This window comes from Gavialis gangeticus, unplaced genomic scaffold (genome assembly GCF_001723915.1).
Source record: "Gavialis gangeticus isolate Ggan-Ray unplaced genomic scaffold, GavGan_comp1, whole genome shotgun sequence".
In the NCBI taxonomy this organism is placed as follows: Eukaryota; Metazoa; Chordata; order Crocodylia; family Gavialidae; genus Gavialis; species Gavialis gangeticus.
This window is the reverse complement of record NW_017728957.1, coordinates 584,552-606,242: the sequence shown is the minus strand read 5'-3', so window position 1 is coordinate 606,242 and position 21,691 is coordinate 584,552. Positions and strand designations below refer to the sequence as shown.

Below are 21,691 nucleotides of genomic sequence, written 5' to 3'. Positions count from 1 at the left end.
GGCAATGCCGCTGTCCGTAGCGCTGCGGCTGGGGCTGGCGGCGCTGCACACGGCGCTCTACGCCGGGCTCTTCCTCTTCACTTACGCGCAGCTCTGGCTGCTGCTGCGCTACCGCGAGCGCCGCCTGGGCTACCGCCCGCTCGGCCTCTTCCTCTGCCTGCTGTGGGCGGCGCTGCGCACCACGTTCTTCTCGGGCTACCTGCGCCCCGGCCCCGGCCCCGGCCCCGCCGCCCGCTGGATGCTCTGCTGCCTGCCCGTCTGCCTGCTCTTCGCCTGCCTCTGCCTCCTCACGCTCTACTTCGCCGAGGTGAGACCCCCCGGGGCAAGGGCGCCGCCTCCTGGTCACCAACGTGTGTGTCTGTCTGTGTGTGTGTGTGGAGGGGGGTGTTAACGCGCTTTACCTCGGAGGCCGGGCATGACGTCACCGCCTGTTGTTGCCGCGCGCTGGAGTGGGGGGGAGTGCTGCCGAGTGGAGGTGACGTCACTCGGGTAGGGTGACGTCATCGGTCCGTGGCCCCAGGGGCTCTCCCCTCATGAGGGAACTCAGCACCTCCAGGAGCTGGAGTCTGACACCTGGTGATGTCACAGTGCTGTGATGTTGCTGCGCTGATGTCACGGCATGGCGTCACGTCTCTTACCAGAGCCATTGATGGGTTTGGCTTGATGTGGTGATGTCAGGTGCTGTGACGTCACTGCGTTGATGGCGTTGCAGGGCATCATTGGTGTCTCCTGCCGGAGCCCTCAATGGGTTTGGCTTGATGTCACCGTGCTGTGACGTGGCTGCGCTGATGTCACGGCATGGTGTCTCCTGCCAGAGGAGATGTGCACACGCCCCTGGACCTGCCCCCCAGGCGTTCGGCATCCCTGGATGCGAAGGCAGGTGAGGAGGGGGTGCTGCCTCTGAGATGCACCAGGCTCCTGATGCCATAAACCATTGCCACGGCCATGGGTGCGGTGACCTCAATCGCCAGCCGCAGGCTGGTCTATCCCCTGTTGGAGAAGCCCTGCCGTGTCCCCAGGAGGCTTGGTGTCCCCCCTCTAAAGGCGGGTAAGGAGGCGTCACGGAGAGCACTGACACGCAAAGTTATTGTTTCTCTGCACCGGCAGCACCCGAGCTTTTAACCCTGGATGGACAGGGCCAGGCCTGTCCCTGGGGGAGCCTGGTCTGGGGCAGATGCAGTAGGTTCAGAAATCTGGACGTGGTGGAGCAGTGGCAATGTTAATTCCCGCAGTGTCCCCTCCACCTGCCTGGTGTGCGGCCCTGCGGGGCCATATGCTGTGGCTCCGCAGGTTGGACTTGACCCCCGGCTGGGGAACAAGCAGCCTTGCTCTAAGCAACAGGCTCTTTGAAACTTGAAAAGCTTTTTGGTAAGAAGTGGTGGGAGGAAGGCAAGAGGTGCAAGGCAATCTGCCTTCCTGTGCCTTCATCCTCTCCCAAGTGTGCTGGTTTCCAAGCGCACCTTGGCTTGAAGTAATTAGCTATGGAATAGGAGAGGAGGAAAGAAACCTCAAATGTTTAAAAATAAATGGGGCGTGTAGGCACGCTTAGTTGCAGCCAAGGGGCCTGATTCTCAAGAGCGTCAAGGAGTTGTAAAGTAATCAGGACTTGCAGTAGAGGTGATTAGATCTACTAAATTTTTGCCAAAAAGTTTCTTTAATTGCAAGCTTTTGGGCACAAACACCCCAAAGATTCACCTCTACTGCAAATCCTGATTGCTTTTTCCTCTAGACCAATACTGCTACAACCTGGGTACCTGACTCAGGGAGTTATATACACTGGTGCAAAATGGATATAAAATGGTACCTTGTCTTGTGCTTGCTGGTGCAGGAATGAGTGATGGAGCCAGATACAAAATGGTGGAGCCAAGGGGGGACTTGAAACATCTAAAAGACCTTATTGTTGTTCTTGTTTCTCTTGTGGAACCGATGAATCTTGCAACTAGGCACCATCTACCCAAGAAACGGAGGAGTTGACGATGGAGTGGAACATGACTTTTACTTTAATGCTCTGATTTTGGTTTACGAATGCCACTCTACCAAAGAATTGCCTTGGGTGTGTGACTTGGCGTGCGTCTCTAAGCTGGAGGTAGCTTTCTAGCTAGTGTTAAAGTGATGCCAGGTACTCTTAAGAGGCGTGTGCATTATAGTATAGTGCCACTCTGACTTCAGTCACAAACTGAGGGGTGGTACCTGTTTAATTAAGCTAATGCAGCATGTAAAGTCTACGGAGGGGTTCAGTTCTTGATCCTGCTTCCCCATTAGGTGGTACAGAGAACACCGGGTACATGAATACTTGCTTGTCCAGCATTGCAGGTGTAGGGTGCCAGGTGTTAGGCTGCTTTGGCTTCCTGATGTACTTGCAGGCTGGTATTAAGGGCCCCTTTTCTAGCTGGAGGTAAAGCTGGATCCCCACTAGATTCCTGCATGCAGCGTAATCTTCATGGAGAAGAAAGTGCATTGAGAGAGGATCTGCCATGCCAGATAAGGGTTCATTCTTTCCCCTGCCCTCCACCTTTTTCAGTACCAGTTTATCTCTCACTTCTGTGGTGCTCAGTGGCCTTACTTATTGGAAACATAACTGCTGGACTGGAAACCTCTCGGGTGTGAAAACGGAGTTGGGGTGTGCCATCCCAATGCTACACAGGTGTCCGACTGTCTAAAACCTATAGAAGAATCGTACTGTTCTGTGCAAATTTGCTTGTAGCTGGCTTTAGGTTTTGAAATGGGTACTCTAGTTTCCAGCGCCCCTGTGGAATTTTCTTACAAGCAACTTCTAGTAGCTGCAGATTTGCAACTTTGGTAGTCTTCACAGTGGCTTTTCCCACTGTCAGCTAATTGAATGCCGAGGTTAGTGATTCCACAGTGATGAGAAGTGCAGGCTGTTCCCTGCCAGCTGCTCTTCCTCCTTCCTGCCCCCTAGTTAAGCAGGTAAGCACTACAATAAAACAAGCTTTGGTTTTTAAATGGGGTGCAGCTCCGCTTCCAATACGGAGCAGTACCTGGGGGCTAAATAGTTTGAGAATCACTGACCTATGTGTTCTCAATAGAAAAAGCTTCTAATACCAAGATGGAGTTGGAGGCTTATGTATCTGTTTTGTTGCTGGATGTTTTAGGCTTTGATCTCATAGCCTGATTAGACCCATTTTAAAGTTCAGATTTCTTGGGTGTGTTTCCAGATTGAATCATGCATCTCTCTCAAGACCTCCGTCTCCCTCCTGCTCCACCCCCTCCCCTCCATCATCCATTCCTCCAAAGAGGCAACATGCTGCTTGTGATGTTGCACGCTCCAGTTCAAGGTTTCTCTTAGAGACTGAACTCTCACTGATGCCACTGAAGGCTTAAAATAGCTTTCCCTGCAGCAGAGAGATCTTCTGAGCTCCATGCCTCTGCAAGGTACCTGCTTTCCTTTATACCCAATCTTTGTTTTTCCTTTGATCTTCCCAAGGAGTCTCTAATGAGCAGCATAACCTAAAGCAAATGTTATCTTTCCCTCTTCCCTAGTTCCTTCTCCCATGTGTTGCCCCTTCAGTGTTCTCCAACCATGAAAAGCGAAGACTCCTGTTCTAAGGCAAAGCAATGGCAGGCTGCTTCCTTCAGATTATTCTGTGGCCTATGACCCATCTGGCTTGTGTGTGTGTACGTGCGCATGTGTGTATTTAAAAATACTTTAACTGATTGGATTGCTTCATCCTCTCCTTCATTCCCTTCTTAACAAACAACAATGCAGCAGAGATGCAGGGAAGTGGCACCCAGCCTGGGATTTCTTGTATGCTTTTTCCTCCCACCCCCCTGTTTGATCATCTTTTATCTAATTGACGAAGCATCTAAGAGTTCTCATTCCTCCTTTGAGTTTCCTCTAGCTCTCCTATGGAAGGAACTTCTAACCTTTACTTTTTCTCCCAGCAGTTCACCTGTTGGAGATAAAGAAACAAAAAGATTTTAGACAGTCCTAGCCACCCTGTTCACTTGCAGATGAGTCACGTGGTCCCCTCCCAACTCCAGATGGCCTCTTGTCCTGTGAAATCCAGGGTGTACCCAGCCAGCTGTGGTGACATGGGAGACAGGATGGGGTGACTTGGATGCACAGGGTTGGTCCACCCCACCCATGACCTTTCTGTGATTCGGTTCTTGACTGCCTGACTACTGTAGGGTGATGAGTGGGAGGGACTTGTGGAAACCTTGAAGAAGCTATTTATGGCATGTAATCTTAAATAAGCCTGCATTGTTACTTCAGTATATTGTACTGAATGAGTGCAATGGGTGTGAAGCAACCTTAGTGATGGAGAGAATAGCAAAGAGTTTCTTTAGTATGGAGAATACTAATCTACACATGGGTGCCTTGCTTCTAGACCAGTGGTTTTCAACCTTTTTCATTTGTGGACCCCTAAAAAATTTCTAGTGGTGCAGACCCATTTGAATTGTAAGCGTGGCATTGATTAATCATAGTCATCTTTTGCGGACAGCTTAGACATAGTCCACAGACCCCCACAGGTTGAAAACTACTGATCTAAACTAAGAAGTAGAACATCTTTCTTGTGACTTGGGCAAGTGCCTGAACTCCCTCCCGCAACTAAGCCAAAGTGGTTCTAAATAAGGAGTAGCTGATTTCTGGAGAAAGAAGGGTGCTAGGAATGTGCCTCCACATCCTTGTGCAGCCCAAATACAGGGTCTGGAAATTGCCGTCCTTGCCAGAAGAGTTGGCTGAATGGAGTTAACTAGTCTTCCTAATTTCTTTCTGGACTTGGAAATGAGAAACTCCTTCAAGACCAGAAGGGAGGTCCAGGACTGCAGTGAAGTGCTGCTTGCTGTAGGTCAGGCTCAAACCCTTAACAAAAAAAAACTACAAGACCAAGGCCTCTGCACAGGTCTGATGGATTTCAAGTCTTTCTGGGAGGGGGAGAGACATGCTTGCCTGCTATGGAATATGTTCACCATGGGCTAGGAACCAGATGCTTTAGATCCAAGGCAAACCCTCCACAGGAACTCTTCCAGTCTACTAGGTAGAAAGAAGATGGGCCCTTTTAATTGCCACTTTTTGTGGCCATCTCTTCCAGCCACCTTCAGGAAGCATGATGGTCTTAAACCCCTTCAGCTAGCAGTTGGTGCTCTTGGGGTAGCTCAGCTTGGAAATCACCCTTTCAGAGGCTTGAGATCGTCCACTTCCTAAGGGAAACGGGAAAACGTTCTGAATAGGGAGCTCACCTGTTAACTTGGGCAGACTCGCAAGGTTTTCATTTCATACTTCAAGTGCTCTGGACCTCAGACTCTCTGAAGCAGGTTGCTTTCTTCCTGAATCTATGCATTCACATTTTGAAGGCTGAATGCAGTCTGCTAGGTATCTGGATCCTGAGTTGGTTTTCCTCTGTCCCTGGGGCACAGCAACTGCCCAGCTGTCTGCTGGAGCTCTTCCGAGGAGGGGCAAACATCCTTCAACCTACTTGCTGAAGGTGGAGCAGCAGCCTCTGCGTTGGATGCCCTGGATATTGGATCGGTGTCTGGAGGCCTACTGGCTCTAGCCTGCTGCACAGTGACATGGTGGAGCCCCTGCATCATGAGTTCCCCAACTTGCTGGGTGGTGAATCTCAATGGGGTAGGGACTGGATTTTCCATTTGCTTCAAGGAATTAAGTCTATCATTGTCTCTTGCAGAAGACTGCCCCGCAACTTTGACACTTGACTGAAGCAAAGCTGAGAAGTTTGGGGGGAGTGGGAGGGTCATAACTCTGCCCTTGAAGCCCTAGTTTCATAGTCAGTAGGGTCAGAAGAGACCTGAGCAGATCATCAAGTCCAAACCCCTGCTATGGGCAGGAAAGGATGCTGGGGTCAAACAACCCCAGCTAGGTGATTATCTAGCCGCCTTTTGAAGACCCCCAGGGTAGGAGTGAGCACCACTTCCCTTGAAAGTTGGTTCCAGCTCCTAGCCGCCCTGACCATGAAGTCAGTGGAAGGCTGGTGCTGAGACCTTTTGAAATTCCACCCTTGGCTATATAACATTCTGCCTTTCAAGACTATATCGAGCTCCTGGAGGTTACTATCATGGGTTTGCCCTAATAGCCAGGTTAGGCAAGATGAATGACTTGACAAAAGGTTCATCTGTCTGTCTTCTCGGACTAGAGCAGGGGTAGGCAACCCCCGGTATGTGTGCCAGAGCGTGGCACACAAAGGCACTTTGCTTGGCGCTCATGCCTCAGGTCAGATGGCAGGGGAGCTATGAGGGGCCCAATCTTTTTGGCAGTGTAGCCCTGGCCCCGTCCCCATTGTTCACCTTGAGGTGCGTGTGTCCCTGATGCTGGGAGTGAACCGAGCCAGGGCTCTGTGGATCCTGGTGCAGCTACTTGCAGCCTTCCTGCTGCCTGCTGCAAGCAGCCTGGGCTCCATGGCAGGTGTCAGGGGCCTGCCCAGGGCCTGGGCCGGCTGTGGCAAGCAGCTGGGAGGCTGCACGTGGCTGTACCGAGGTCCAGGGAGCCCCAGCCCGGCTCATCGATGGTGATGGGTGCAGGCACGCCTCAAGGAGGGGGGAGGAGAAAGGGGGGTGGATGGTGGGGAAGGGGCCAGGGCTGTGCTGCCACAACAAGGACCGGGTCCCTCACAGCTCCCCTGCTATCTGCCTCTGGCGCACCAACATCTGGGAAGTCAAAGTGGCAGGTGTTTTTGGCACTCTTCCCAAAAATGTTGCTGACCCAGGACTAAAACTTGCCTAAAATGTCAGGCTTGTTGTTGAGGACCCAAGATGTAACCAACAGAAACAACAAACAGAACTCCACATCTCATCTTTGGCTCAGGACACAAGTATTTTTTATTATTACTAATTACAAATATGTTGGCAATAGTAAAAACTTTTAAATGCTTGTCCTGGACCAATGCATGCTCACAATCTTCTTAATGTGAGCAGCTGTGCAGGGATCTGAGAACCTCGATGATTATAACTAAGATACAGAGTGGTGCCAATAGTAAAGCTAATTGCTGAATCGTAGTGGAAACAGAACCTGCTGCGCTAAGCGAGGCTGGCTGGGTGAAGGTGCTCGTCTTTCTTTCCTTCAGCCCTCTTATCAGTAACTTGCTTCCACTCGGGTGTGAGGGATATCTTGTACAAATAGTATGGGAAGGTGGGGTGAGAAATGCGGCAAGCTGGGCGCCTTGTGCTTTGGAGCAGTGTTTGAACTCCACTGATCACACCTTTCCAGAACAGGCGTTCACTGGTGTTGGATTGTACTGGGAGACAAATATGCAGAAATCCTTCCAAAGGGGTTTTCCACCTAACTACCTTCGGTCTCCTCTTCAAAAGGCTTGAAGAGAAATCCCAGCATAGTATCCTGCCTCTGAGAATCCTACTGTGGATCATATTAATCTACAGGCAACAACTGCAGCTACGAAGAACGTGGTTCACAATGTAAATAAACTACTCTGTAAATTGGTATCACAACGGGGGGAGTTCAGTTTTGGCTTGAAGGGGGACAAAAGATGCCATGTAAAGCATAGGCAAGCTCCTCTTTGTGAGCTTAAACAGTCTCTAAACATTGAAGACCTAATGACTAGCATCTGCCAGCCGGTTCTGGTCCATGCCTGAAAGGAAACTGGTGCAGAGAAACATGGCTTTGGTGAGGCCACAGCTGGAGTACTGCATCCAGTTCTGGGCGCTGCACTTCAAGAAGGATGTGGAGAAGCTGGAGAGAGTCCAGAGAAGAGCCACGTGTATGATTAGGGGCCTGAGAACAAGCCATACGAGGAAGGGCTGGCAGATATGGGACTGTTCAGCCTAGAAAAATGAAGATGGGGGGGGGGGGAAGGTGGGGGCAGCTTACAAATATATCAGGGGCTAGGTGAGCAACTATTCACCAGAGCGTGCTCCAGAGGAAAACTAGGTATAACAGTCATAAACTCCTAAAAGGAGGTTTCAGATTAGATATAAGGAAAAACTTCACAGTTCAGGTGACCAGACTCTGGAATAGACTCCCAGCAGGGGTGGTGCAGGTACCTACCCGGGAGATCTTCCAAAGGAGACCGGACGCACACCTTGCTGGAGTTATTTGACCCCAGCGGTCTTTCCTGCCCAGAGCAGAGGGCTGGACCCGATGATCTCACAAGGTCCCTTCCAGCCCTAAACTTCTGTGAAACGTTAGAAACCAGCACGCTAAATCTGCACTTGCAACTATGAAGACAGGGGCCAGTGCCTCTCTCAGAAGGTTGTCAGATGAATGCCAGTATTCCCAAAGCTTCTTGGAAAATGAAGTGGCCTTGATGGCTCTGACTCAAAGGTGGAAGAGAGATGGCAAATCAGAATGTGACACCTATTAGTCAGCAATGAAGAATCACTCTAAGGGAAACTACTTTAGACTTGAGACATCCCTCAGAAAATGTCAGCTCTTATTTATTTGCTCTGTCTCTCTTTCCTCCCCCACCCCCACCCCCAACCCTTTTTGCTGGGGTAGAGATGATGGAACCACTTTTGTATTGCAAAGAATTTGAAAGACCACCATGGGTCAGAAAAGAATCCATAGCATCAAACAGCTTGACACTTCTGGGTTAACCCTGCAAATTTTACGCGCAGGTATTTGTATGCCAAGCAGTGCTGATATTGTGTGGCACCCATACAATGATCTCGCATCACCCCAGAATGCTGTACCTGGTTGTGAATCCCTGCCCTAGAACAAAAATGGTGTGGGACCTGAAAGGGATGTAGCTGAAGGAAGGAGACAGTAATAATTTAGTAAAGATTTAGTTGTTTGCTCTATTTCTTATTAGTGTTCAAGAGGGATGTGGACAACATGGAGAGGGTCCAGAGGCGGGCCACTCGCGTGGTCAGGGGGCAGCAGGGCAGGCCCTATGAGGAGAGGCTACGGGACCTGAACCTGTTCAGCCTCCACAAGAGAAGGCTGAGGGAGGATCTAGTGGCCTGTTACAAACTAGTCAGAGGGGACCAGCAGGCACTGGGGAAGTCCCTGTTCCCCCGTGCACTGCCAGGAGTGACCAGGAATAACGGTCACAAGCTGGGTGAGGGTAGATTTAGGTTAGCTATCAGGAGGCACGACTTCATGGTCAGGGCGGCTAGGATCTGGAACCAACTTCCAAGAGAAGTGGTGCTGGCCCCTACCCTGGGGGTCTTTAAGAGGAAGTTAGATGAACACCTTGCTGGGGTCATTTGAGCCCAGTACTCTTTCCTGCCATGGCAGGGTGTCGGACTAGATGATCTACTTGGGTTCCTTCCTACCCTACTAACTATGAAACTATAAAAGGTACGCTCAGTCTGATGATGCTTCAGTGACTGCAAATGCATCTACTAGAACTGGTAGCATCTTGTACGCTCCCAGCTCACTGGCTCAGCAAAGCCTTGCCATCCTTCATGGTGAAGCTGCCTTTTGAAACTTGCCTTTCTGGCTCCAAAAAAAGTTGAGATGTAAGGAGTGTGCAGATGCGACCCTGCTTCAGACCCCTCCTTTCCAGATTAGCCAATTAATCCTTTGAACACATGTAGAAATCAATGCTTTCCAAAGGATTAAATCCTGTCTGTAATCTTGTGCTGAACCAGGGAAGGATTAATGGGAGTGACAAAGTACTTAAAGGATGGCTGAGCTTTACTAGAGCAACTTGGCTGCTATTTGTGTCTGCTCTATTTGCTCACGGGCAACCTCCACATTGAGAAATGGGGACTTGATGATTAAATTAGCAGAACTATGGATTAGGAAGCAGGATGGCCATCCGGTTTGTCTAGTATCTCACTTGCCTAGTCTTTGAATGGCCTCTCGTCCAACGATTTAGTTGTTTGCTCTATTTCTTATTAGTGTTCAGTGGAACTTGGTTTTTCTGCTTCATTTAGGCTGGGATTTTCAAAGGAGTCCAGTGTGCTCTAAGACTGCTCGGCATTGTACCACTCATTGTTTGTTCTTCGTGAAATGGCAAACCAGTGGGCAGCCACCACTTGGCAGGCAAGACTAGGAATCTAGTGAGTCAAGAGCTAGGAAAAAGTGTTGGTGGGAGGGTGGAGATTTGCTGCTCTTGACCCTTAACTCTTGCATTGTGCGGGTGTGTCTGTAACAAAGGAAAAAGTCTTCTCTGCATGTTGGCGGTAGACCAACCTAATAGCCTGTGAGGGGCTCTTTAAGCTCTCTTCCAAAACTCCCTTCTGCAAGCCACGTGCAGCTGCTTGGATTAAAACCAAGGAAGTGTTGCATTGTGAATGTTTCCTTGCCCCGTGTGAGTTTGGGCCTATAACTACTGCTGCTGTTTAAGGGAAATCTATGCACTATTTCCTTCCTGGCCTGAGAGTTGTTCTAGAGTGCAAGATGTAATACGAATTGTGTAATTCAGTCTGTAGTCTTCTACAGAATTCAGTGGGCTTGGGCTTAGTCTTCAAGTGAATGATGAATCACCGTTGAAAATTGTATTTGGCCAACGAAGTTTGTCTCTAGGGTGAACAAACCCAGAAGCAGACACATTGGCTGCATCCACACAAAAGTGGACGCTTGTGCCGCTGCTAGCTGTCCCCGGGGAAAGCCTGTGCCACGTGCCCTATGGCATATGGCAGGGTACCGCAGCTGGGGTAAGGGAGGCTGGGGCCAACACTGGGCTGGTCCCAGCAGCCTTACCTAGGGGTCTTCTGGGGCTGCAGCAGCAGCAATCCTGCTGCTCAGAGCCTGGTCAGCAGCCAAAGCATGGCTCTGGCTGGCCAGGCTCTCTAGTCTTGGGCAGTATGTGCTGCCCCTGCACATACCACCCCAGCTTCCCCTCGTTCCCCCCTTCCCTGTTTTTTTACCCTAGGATCTCCTGGGGTCAAACCCCCCTTTCTCCCCCTCTCCCACACACTGCTACCTTGTGGCACGGAGAACACCTGAATGTGCAGTATGTGGCACTGCAGATGTATCTACGGCACCACGTACAGCACAGCTGCATCCATCTGGATGTGGCCACCGAGTGTGAGTGTGTGTACTCTATTATTGCAATAGCTTTCTCTGTGAAATTTAATCCAATACAAATGGCTAAACTAGAAATAGCCCTCGAATGTTTAATATAGCAGCTAAAGCACTTTCGTTAATAAGGAAATTAAACAGTACTGAGGCACTAAAATATGCAGTACAAAGAGCATCTCATCAAGTAAACTTTGAACAGCGCAGCTCTAGCAGCTATAAAATGTAAGGAGACTGGAATTCAGCAGTGTTCTTGAGTGCCTTGGTTTCCTCTTGGATGATAAAACTGGGCTTGCTGTTATTGCCCAAAGAGTAATTGGTTTAAGCATAATTCTTTTGTAAGAATACAAGATAACTTGCTACCTACAAACTTACACACTGTTTGCTCAACCTTTTTGTCTACATAGCAAGAAGTTGCAGGCTGCAATTTGCATTGATTGGTTTGGAGGGCTATAGACTCCCATGTCTAGAATGGAAACCTGAGTTTCCTTTCCTAGGGAAAGGGACCCCTTTCAGCGTACTGCCAAAGGGACTATCACTTATAATCCTGGTCGTAATGACATTCCTCCCTCTTCTTTCCAGGTTATATTCAAAGTCAAATGTGCAGCAGAATTCAACAAGTACAAGTAAGTAATATTTCCCTTTAGACCACCCTCCCAATATGCTCTTGTTTAATGACAGTGTATATCTGGAAGCCACTGTCTGAAATCAGTAGACTCCTGTGTTTAGAGCTTGGTAGGACTAGGTCTGCTCTTTCTTTTTGCAAGGAGTGACTTGGTTAAGATGAGCTAGCCTCTGTGGTGCAGGGTGTGGCTAGCAGAGCCCGAGGGAAGCTTTGTGTTACAGTACAAGAACTGGAGTTTGGTCCCTTGCAGGTCTGGAGTAAAGGACTTGACCACGTGTGCTGAGGAGCCGCCGGAACCACTTACCCAACATGAGCACCCAGTGTGCATCAGCAGAGAGGCTTTCCTGGAGACGAAGTACCAGTCAAGAATGCCTTGCTTTGTGCATGGTCACCATGGCTTTGGGAAACTAAATGCCAAGCCTGCTCATGCACGCTGCCTGGAAGAGTACTGCTACACCAGCACTCTGCTTCTCAGTCTCTTCTATGGCAGTCACCCACATCAACCTTTTGGGGACTTGCCCTTCTTTTACTACTTCCAAATCACTTCTAGTTGGTGACAGGGCTAGTTCTGTTCCTGATCTCCAGTGCAGTGTAACTCACCCTGGAGCAATATGAGCATTTGGCATGGAGTTGCAGTTATATAGGATCAAGAACCAAGTCAAAACAGAGTGTAGGCCAGTGGTCTGCAACCTTGAAGAAGCCATGGAATACCATGTCTCTAGTCTGATGTGGCCTGGGTGGCTTTTAGCAGCATGTCAGTAATTGGGCCAGGGACTTGCTTTTCGATGGTCTTCGTATTTTGATGTAGGATGTAATGTAGTTGCAGTCTCTGTTTGTACCAAGACTGGGTGTCTGCATTGTGCTGACTCTATGGCTTCTCCATCCAAGGTAAGGTTAGAACAACACTAAACACTGCAAGATAAGAGCTTGTTTTTTTTTATCTTCTTGCAGTTAAGTGTTGTGTAACTCCTATCTGCCCACAAAGGTTCCACAATTTTCAGAGAGGTGGACGAATCTCCATCCTTGGAGGTTATTTTAAGACCTGGCTAGACAAAGCCTTGATGTAGCTGGAGATGCTTCTGCTTTGAGCAGGGGGTTGGACTAGCTGACCTCCTGAGGTCCCTTCCAACCCAAATTTTCTATTATTCTAAAGATCACAGGATGCCTCAAATGCTAGAGTTTCTCAGTCTGCTTTGTCTAAGATAAGAGTCTTACAGTGTAATGACTTCTGAATATCTAAATGTTCCCAGCTTTCATAAGGGCCTCTTCGTGCAGCAAGTAATCTTGAGTCTGCAAATTAGGAGTTTGGACACACAGGCACCACTCCAGAATGTTTGAATGTAGCTATTGAGCAGCTTCATAGACTACCTCACTTAACATCAATTTCTTATTCCTTTTCAGGGTCCTCATGTATCTGGGCTCCCTATTTACCAGCCTTCTCTTCCTAGTTGTGAATGTGACCTGTGCAATGTTAATCTATGGAGATATTCCAGAGAATCAGCTGAGATGGACAGTGTTGGCTCAGGCGTTAGCCAATGACACTCTCTTCATTCTCTGTGCCATTTCATTAGCTTGTTGTATGTGCAAACTTGCAAAAATGTCTTCAGCAAATGTCTACCTCGAGTCAAAGGTAGGTGCAACACTTACATTGTCAACTGCTTAAACACTGGTGAAATCCATCTCCGTTCAAGTGCGTCTCCAGTTTGTCTAACCAGGCTTGTGCTAGCCTGGCAAAAAAGCCCTTCCAAATGATGTAAATGCCTGCTGGAAATGGCTTTCACTGTTGCAAGAAACCTCTTCTCCTGACCTGTGGCCTTAACTTGTTAATGGCTTGTTGTACCTCTTAGAGACCTGCACTTCTGCCCTTCATCTTCTGTAGCACGTAGGTGCTGGACCAGATGCATAGAGCCTTATGTCAGTAGTGAACCAAGACCTGATGCAGACAGGGTTGCTGACCCTAGAGGGACTTTTACAGTAGTGATACTGAGAGTGAAGGCAGTCTTCGTCTAGTCTAGCCTTGTCATTGAACTCCTGCTGTGCAAACTGCTGGTGTTCTGCTACTTTCCTTGTGCCAGGGACTATATTCAATCTACTGAGCCTGAGAGAAGTAAAGGGCTAGCGAAACTTCTTTTTCTCCATCCTCTAGTCTTTTCACCCCATAAGGAACACTGGGCCAGGGCACCCACTATCTGCTAATCCTCCAGACTAATGTGCTACTGCTGCTGAAAGCAAGTACTTGGCTACCACTCCCTGATATAGCCACAACTTCCACTCCTTGCAACCAGGCCAGGTGAAACTCCCCTAAGTGCTCTTGCATTTCACATAACAGGTACCAGCTTCCTGTAGATAATGTCTGGAGGTGTAGGTCCAACCCACTGTGGTAACTAGACTTCTTCGATCAGTCCTGCAAGCAATGGCCTGACTAAAGATGAGGACACTGTTTGGTTTTTTTTTTTTGTTTTTTGTTTTTTTTTTGGAGGGGGTAATTCCCCTGCCCCATACCACCAATCTGACCATTAATGAGCACGCTTTCCCCGTCACTGGATAAACTCTAGTGCAGAATAATGCAAGGAGCTAGGCATCGTGTTGGGCCTTTCCCAAAAAGGATGCAAGAGATCAGGACCTAGACCGCATGCTCAGAAAACAACTAGATTGTCAGGCACTGGTGCCCAAAAGCATGTCCTTTTTCAGGTCTGAGAAAAGCTGATTGCAGAGAAAAGATTCCATATAAATGTGAACTGTTGGCTTGGAGGGACAGAGGAGGGCTGTGCACCAGGAGTGAAGGGACTGTTGGGAGCCCTTGTAAGACAAAAGCACAGTAAAATAGATGACCTAATTGTGGCAGAGAAGGGAGAGAGTTATTCCCTGTAAAGTGCAGGGGGATTCATAACAGTAGTTGTTAGGTTGATTGGACAAGGGTCACGGCTGCAGGAATTCTGGATAAAAGGCATGGTGACGCACAGCTCTGCTATACTGGCTGCCACTGCCTTCAGAACAGAACTGCAAGTGTATCCGACTTTTTGTGAAGTTCCTTGTACTGCAAGCTGTTCGGTGTCCCCGGCTAAAATGCTGTCTTCTAACTCTTTGGACACATGCTGCTGCCTGAAGCAGTCACTCCTGTGACAGCAGGGCACTTCAAGGACCCTCTCAGATATTCTCAGAGCAGCTTTAAAAAGGCTGTGGTACATCACACCATGGAAGGACCAGTTGCCTTAACAAAGCGATGACATACATGAGAATGTAACACTGGGGGCTTGACTCTTGACTGTTCCTTGGGCTTTGTCTTACATTGGCTGTGTCTAGACCGGGGGTAGGCAACTCCCAGCATGCATGGCATGCAGAAGCATTTTTTGCTTGGCAAGCATGCTTCAAAAGAGGCCGGGGCTGTGCTACTACAACAAGGATCTGTCCTCTTGCGATTCCCCCGCCATCTGCCCCTGGCATGCCAACATCTTGCAAATCAAGGTTGCGGGTGTTTTTTGGCACTCTGCCTAAAAACATTGTCAACCCTTGGTGTAGACCATAATACGCATGTGCTTGCATAAACTATGCTTTCTGCTCTACCTATAACTGCGCACCACAGGTAACCACACAGTTCTAATAGTTATTATTAAAGTATTCTATTAGATCACTCTAACTGTTGTTCTGCCATTCAGTTTGCAAGGCTGCTCCTGCTGGGTTGTTATGGTGAACTTCCCCAGAGTTCAGAGTGAGGTTCTTAGCCCGGTTATCACTAAAATATTTAAAGCTGGTGTTTGAAGTTGATGATCTGGGTCAGGTATTGCACGCACTACTTGCCATGCATAGACTAATCTTTGGGGAAGACTTGAGTTACAGCGTACTTGTCTTCTAATGCATCTTGTTTCCTCTGCCGTTTTTAGGGCACATCCGTCTGCCAGGCTATCCTCGTGGGCTCTGTAGCTGCCCTTCTGTATTCTTCAAGGGCTTGCTACAACCTGGTAGCAGTGGTTATGTCTCCAGACAATATTCCCAGTCCATTTAACTATGGCTGGGACAACCCTTCAGATAAGGTAAAGTGTGTGTGAGAAGTCACTTGGGTCAGTGACAATGAGAAGCGTGTGTGTGTTGTGGAGTTGCCTTTAGGGTGTAGGTAGAAGTAGAGCTGTCCTGGGAAACCCAATGCAAATACAAAAAGATAATGCATCCCTGGGCGTGTTAGGATTCTGGAGAAATGAGGTTGGTCTGTTGCTAGTTGCTGAAGTCTCCTCCATGGAAGGGGGTTGCAGCAGCAACTGTTAATTCTAAAACAGAGTCTTTGTTCAGAGAGTGACTGTCCTATTTCTTTAACACTGACTGGCCCAGGTGTGTTATGAACCATAACAGTGAGAATGCTGCAGTATGTTGGCAAATGTTGCTTCCTTATGGGGGATTTGTATACAGACAGGAAACTAAAGGGCTGAAAGGAGATGCACAGTGTTAAGCAAATGAGACACTTTGATCTGATTCTGCAGTGTGTACATGCACACTGCTGATGCTATCCATTGTACTATGGTATAGCATAGACTGATTTTTATCCTTCTAGGTTTCTGTCATGGACCAGTGAGGGTTATTGCAATCAGCAGAGAAATGGTCAGGAGCAGGTCATGTAGTCCATTGGAGTACTGTGTGTGTGTCCCACACAGAAGCAACCTGTAGCCACATCCTTCTGCCTGCTGAGGAAAATGCTTTGTAGGGACATGGAAACCTTCCCCTGTGCCACTTGATACAATGGCTCTGTCTTAACATATCAGTTGCTTACACTGAGGGGGTCCACACTGGCATAGAAACTCATCTGGACTAGATGAACCACTAGTCTGCCTAGTCCAGAAACTCCAGTGCCCTACATTCCTGAGATTGAACTCCAGAACAGTCTGTACACCACATGCTTGGCTGGATCTTAGTCAAGCTTTTGGACCCAAATCCCTTGGGTGTGAACTTGAGTTGCCCAAAAGCCTTCAGTGTCGCGTGCTGTGCTTGCAGATCCACGGGGAAGAAATCAGTGGAGAAGAATTTGTGGTGTTCGGAGTGGTCCTCTTTCTCTGGGAGCTGGTGCCGATGACCTTTGTGGTGCTGTTCTTCCGAGCTCGGAGACTCTCTCAGAACTTGGTATGATGTCACAAACTAATTGCCTTTAAATATTGTAGCGCAGAGAGTAACATGAGGTAGGATCTGTATTGTGTGGCATCCCCTTTCAACTCAGTCTGCAGAAACTAGTCACTTCTTGTTCCTCTCTTGCAGACACCAGGTGGGATGATAAACAGTCATAGCTACAGCTCCCGAGCATACTTCTTTGACAATCCGAGGCGGTACGACAGCGATGATGACTTGTCACGACTTAGCGGAAGAGATGGGGGAAGGTGGGTCATGACTGCTGTTCAGATAGCCACGGCTTGGACTCTGTGTATGCAGAAAGTTGATAAGGCTACAGAGCAGCTCACTCCGGCTCCAGAGCCAAAGAATCTGTCATAGCAGCAGTGCCTGAAGCCTAGACATAGGGATTTGTGGCAGACTGTTGAGAAGCAGAGCTGCAGTTGAGCGCTGAAGCTGAATTGCTGGCTGTGGTTAAAGTGCCTAGAGCAGGAACCAGCAACCTGTGTCCTTGCAGAGCCACTGGAATCAGCCCCCAGACTGGGCAGCTGGATGCTTCATGCTGCACTGCAGCTGGTGACAGAGGAGCAGTAGTGACAAAATGGTGGCAGCCGGGTGCTAGCACCAGCCCACCTTCAACATAACCCAAGTCATTCTGGCCTGCTGCTGGAAAATATTGCTGACCCCCCGGTCTAGAGTGCTTAAATGTGTGTTTTGAAGACCAAAAGTCAGACTAGGGTTAGACAGGTGCAGAAAGCTTTAGATGAAATTACTATTGTAGAAGCTTGAGCCAAAAGTGCCTTGGAAATAGCATTTCTGTCATCCCCTGGCTTTCAATAGGCTGAGATTGTGTGCATCTCTTCTGAGCATAGTTTCATAGTTGATCTGCTCAGGTCCCTTCTGACCCTACCAAGTCTGACCCCCCTGCCATGGGCAGGAATGAATGCTGGGATCAAATGACCCCCGCTAGGTGAATATCTAGCATCCTTTTGAAGACCCCCAGGGAAGGAGTGAGCACCACTTCCCTTGGAAGTTGGTTCCAGATCCTAGCCACCCTGACTGTGAAGTAGCGCCTCCTGATGTCTAGTCTGAACCTACTCTCAATCAACTTGTGGTTGTTATTCCCAGTTACCCCTGATAGTGCTTGGGGGAACAGGAACTCTCCCGTTCCCCACTGGTCTCCCCTGGTAAGTTTTTGTTTTTTTTTTATAGACGACCACCAGATCCCCTCTCAGCCTTCACTTGTGGAGGCTGAAACAAGTTCAGGTCTCGTAGCCTCTTGTAGGGCCTGCCCTGCTACCCCTTGACCATGCGAGTGGCCTCCTCTGGACCCTCTTGATGCTGTCCACGTCCCTCCTGAAGTGCGGCGCCTAGAACTGGACGCAGTACTCCAGCTGCGGCCTGACCAGTGTTGCATAGAGGGGGAGGATCACCTCCTTGGACCTGCTTGTGATGCATCTGTGTATGTGTGACAAGGTGCGGTTAGCCTGACTGACTGTGTCCCTGCATTGGTGGCCCATGTTCATCCTGGAATCAATAGTGACTCCAAGAGCCTTTTCTGCCTCTGTGCTGACGAGAAGGGAGTTCCCCAGCCTGTAGGTATGGTGCCAGTTGTTCCTCCCCAGGTGCAGCACCTTGCACTTGTCAGTGTTGAATCCTATCCTGTTCTCATCCGCCCTCCCCTGTAACCTGTGTAAATCTAGTTGCAGCCTGTCCCTCCCTTCTGTTGTGCCCACTTTTTTCCCCACATTTTAAATTTGAACAGGGTGCTTTTCGCCCCCTCGTCCAAGTCGCTGATGAAGATGTTGAACAGTGCAGGCCTGAGGACTGAGCCCTGGGGGACCCCACTGCCCACATCCCTTCAGGTTGAAAATGACCCATCCACCATGGGTCACTGGTCAAAAATAACCATGTCTCTGGCATAAAAACACTAGAACCATTTTGCTAGGATTCACAAAAATCTTAGGCAGCCTCTGGAGTTGGCAATTGGTGCTTGGTGTGGGCAGGGGGGTGATTTATAAGAGCCTTAAAACTAGGAATCTTCACTTGTATTTTCTGGTGTTAATTTGAGCACCCAAATTGACAGTTTTAAAAAAAATTTCAGTAGGGGCCAAATTGTTCAGTGGGTGGGTACATGATTCCGGGAAGTCGTCTTTCTCTTTGAGAAGGGCACTGTTTCATCATCTAGGGGAGTACACAAGCTAGAAGCATGTCTGAGGCTATTCCATTTCTAAGAGTTTACATTTTCTTCTCTTCAAAGCCTGGCTGCCCCTCCGTGCTCCGGCTGGTACGGCTCTCTGACTGGCAGCGACAGCTACCCTGCTGCTCCTCATCTGAGTGGACCTACAATAGATGACGCCCCCCTGCTCTTCACTTCTGGCGACTTGGAGTCTAGCAATCGCCATGGCTTATACTCAGCACCACAGAACTGAAGAGGGCTACCGGAGGCAGCTCTCGGGGTGTAAGATTTGTAATAATTTGTTTTCTAAACGTCTAACTTCATCTACGCAAACATTCCATCACCTAATGCAGCCACAGACCAGGGCCTGGACTCATGGGCTGCACGTAATGAACAAGACTGACTCACGGTACCATGTAGCAAAGTGAAGGTGAACTCTGGAAGCTTTTCGGTCTGTTTGTTTTTTCTCAAGATGCTTGTTGGCAGCTAAAAGCACCAGAGCTTCCTTACTAGAGAAGAAACATCAACTGCATATTTGCACTTTTATCTGCACATTCTGAAGGAACAAATCTCGCTCAGACTCTCCCTGTCTGAAACTTTTTTAATTGCACATCCATAGCTGGGAGGTGTTGTTGTCTTCCTGCAGGAACTGGAGCAAGCATACGTGATCTGTGAAAGACTCCGTGGTCTGACCCACTCTCAAAGGACAGTACATCTCCCTTCCTGACGAGCAACAGGGTGCACGCTACTATGGGGACAATGAAGAATATTGATTAAAGCAAAATGTGCCATATTTGCGCAAGATGAAGGGAATGTCTCCTTGCTGAGAATGTGCGCTGGCTCTGACTCAAGGTTCTGGTTTCAATGGACTGCTCTAATGCCCTGCTCTGGGACCTTTGTGAAAGCAAACGTAAAAGCACAGGTACAGAAGGCTTGTGCGTACCAAGTAGCACTGAGGTCACTGAACAGCTCTTCACACTTTAGTTAAAAGGAGAAACGCTAACTTGGGAGGAGCAGAACGACCATAATTGGTGCTAGGCTTGCGGTGTGAGCACTGGGCCGCGAGGTATGGGCATGGCCACAAAAGGAAAACACAGTGAGGAGGCTGGGAAGCAGGTGTTATCTGTGAGTCCTTGTTTTGGCCAAAACAAATATGTAACAGAGGCTGCTTGGAGCACTAGCTCTGCTCAGGAATGCCCTGAGCAGCACTCAGTATTTACGTGCTTTTGGCAGATTAGCAATTAACTGAACCTTTTTAACCTAAGCCAAGACAAACCCAGGGAAGTCACTTTTGGAAATGAGATAGTTTTTGTTGTGTGTCCTCCCCTCTCCACAGCAGCGCTCTGACATGGAAATGGTGGCCCCCACGATGGCTGGAAGGGTTGTGTTCCGATTCAGGTACTTAGCTAGGACCTCTTCAAATCTGTTTCTTCTTTCTCTACTCTTCAAGGTCTACCAACCTCCTTGCCACTGAATATGACCTAGAAAGTGGGTGCGGAGTGCTCTGGGCTGAAGTCCTCAGTATTCAGACTGCAGATAGCTGCTATACTTGCCCTGTGGGTGGGTCTGACTGAGGAGTCTTTTAACAGAATGGGTTGTTTTTACCCACTTGGATTGCATTCCAGAACAGGCTTAGTCTCTCAATGGCTCTTAACTATGTCCAAAAACTCCCCACTTGAAATAGGAAAGCAGGAAGTGGCAGCTGGGATGCACAGACCTATTTAAAGCAGATGCACGAATGAATTGATTTTTTTTTTTTAAATATGCTTCTGGGTTACAAGGTGGCAGCTTCAAAAGAACATGTCCAGGAGGGGTGCTGGTGCTGCAGTCAGTAAGACAGCTGCTGTCTCCAGTTTGTCATAGACTTGTCCAGGGCACCTTCTCCCCTTCATATTCCAGCAGACCTTGTGCTACAGGGAAAGCTTGGCCTCTTAACAGGAGCTGCTCCTGCTGTTGAACTGCACAAACCTTGTAGGGTGGCTTGGCTTTTGATTTTCTTTGCTTGTATTTGTTTTTAATTTTTTTTAATTGAATTCAAACCTCTTGTTAGAGCAGAATGTCACTTAAAGGGACTGGGGATGGCCACACAGAGGAAAAGGATAGTCTGTCTGTCTAACCCAGTGGGGATCACTTTTCCCCAGGAGACACTGCTGGTACTTTCAGTAGGCCCAAGGGGCTTCTAGCCTTCTACATTTCTGATGGCCAGACTTGTGGCTGCATGTGTGTTTGTGTAGGGTGGGGAGAAAATGAGTGTATGTAACCAAAACACGTGCTCAGTTCTCAGAACGTTGTAGAGCTTTGCTGGGCAGGCCTGGAGTCTAGAGAGCAAAGTCCTCCCCTGTACATGGGAGCATGTGCAAGGAGCAGATCGGTGTCTGCTACACTGAACTAGACCTAGTCTGGTTAGCCACCATGTCCAGAAATGGAAGAGCTGGCTTGAAGATCGTTCTGGGGATACTGTGAGATCCTTGGTATATCTTTGCTCTTGCTGGCCCCAGACAGGCAGCCCGTGCTCATTCTTGCACCCTCTCCAGCTGTTCTGGCAGATCGGTGACTACCCTGCTCTAGTCCTTGAACCCGAGTGTGCTTCCAGGGGATCATTCTGGCTCTCCCCCTGCTGCTTTCTTGTAACTACCGACATGAGACCAGCCTCCTGTCCTGAGCTGCGATGCAGAACCAAGTTGCTCTGTCTCGATCACTGTTCGACTTATGGTGAAACTAACAAGGGACCCAAACTCCATGCACTGCCCTTCTGTCCTCTCCCATGAGTCACCAAAGACCATACGTTTTTAAGCTTCTGGCCCCCATTCTCGCTTTGATTCCAAAGCACTAGGAGCACTTTATGTTTCCTTTGGAGCGAAGGGAGTGTTGAGCAAAAAATTAAAAAAAGGGAAAAAAA

At 48.7% G+C, this 21,691-nt stretch overlaps 1 protein-coding gene across 1 annotated transcript; it reads left to right on the top strand.

Annotated features, from left to right (window-relative positions):
• Nucleotides 1–4: 4 nt before the first annotated feature.
• On the top strand, nucleotides 5–20,327 carry GPR137C (G protein-coupled receptor 137C). The gene is made up of 7 exons (XM_019502153.1): nucleotides 5–307; nucleotides 11,483–11,526; nucleotides 12,927–13,155; nucleotides 15,407–15,556; nucleotides 16,506–16,631; nucleotides 16,764–16,882; nucleotides 18,874–20,327. Exons 1-7 carry the CDS (start codon nucleotides 5–7, stop codon nucleotides 19,043–19,045), a joined length of 1,143 nt encoding a protein of 380 aa, XP_019357698.1. The 3' UTR covers nucleotides 19,046–20,327.
• The last annotated feature ends 1,364 nt before the right edge of the window (nucleotides 20,328–21,691 follow it).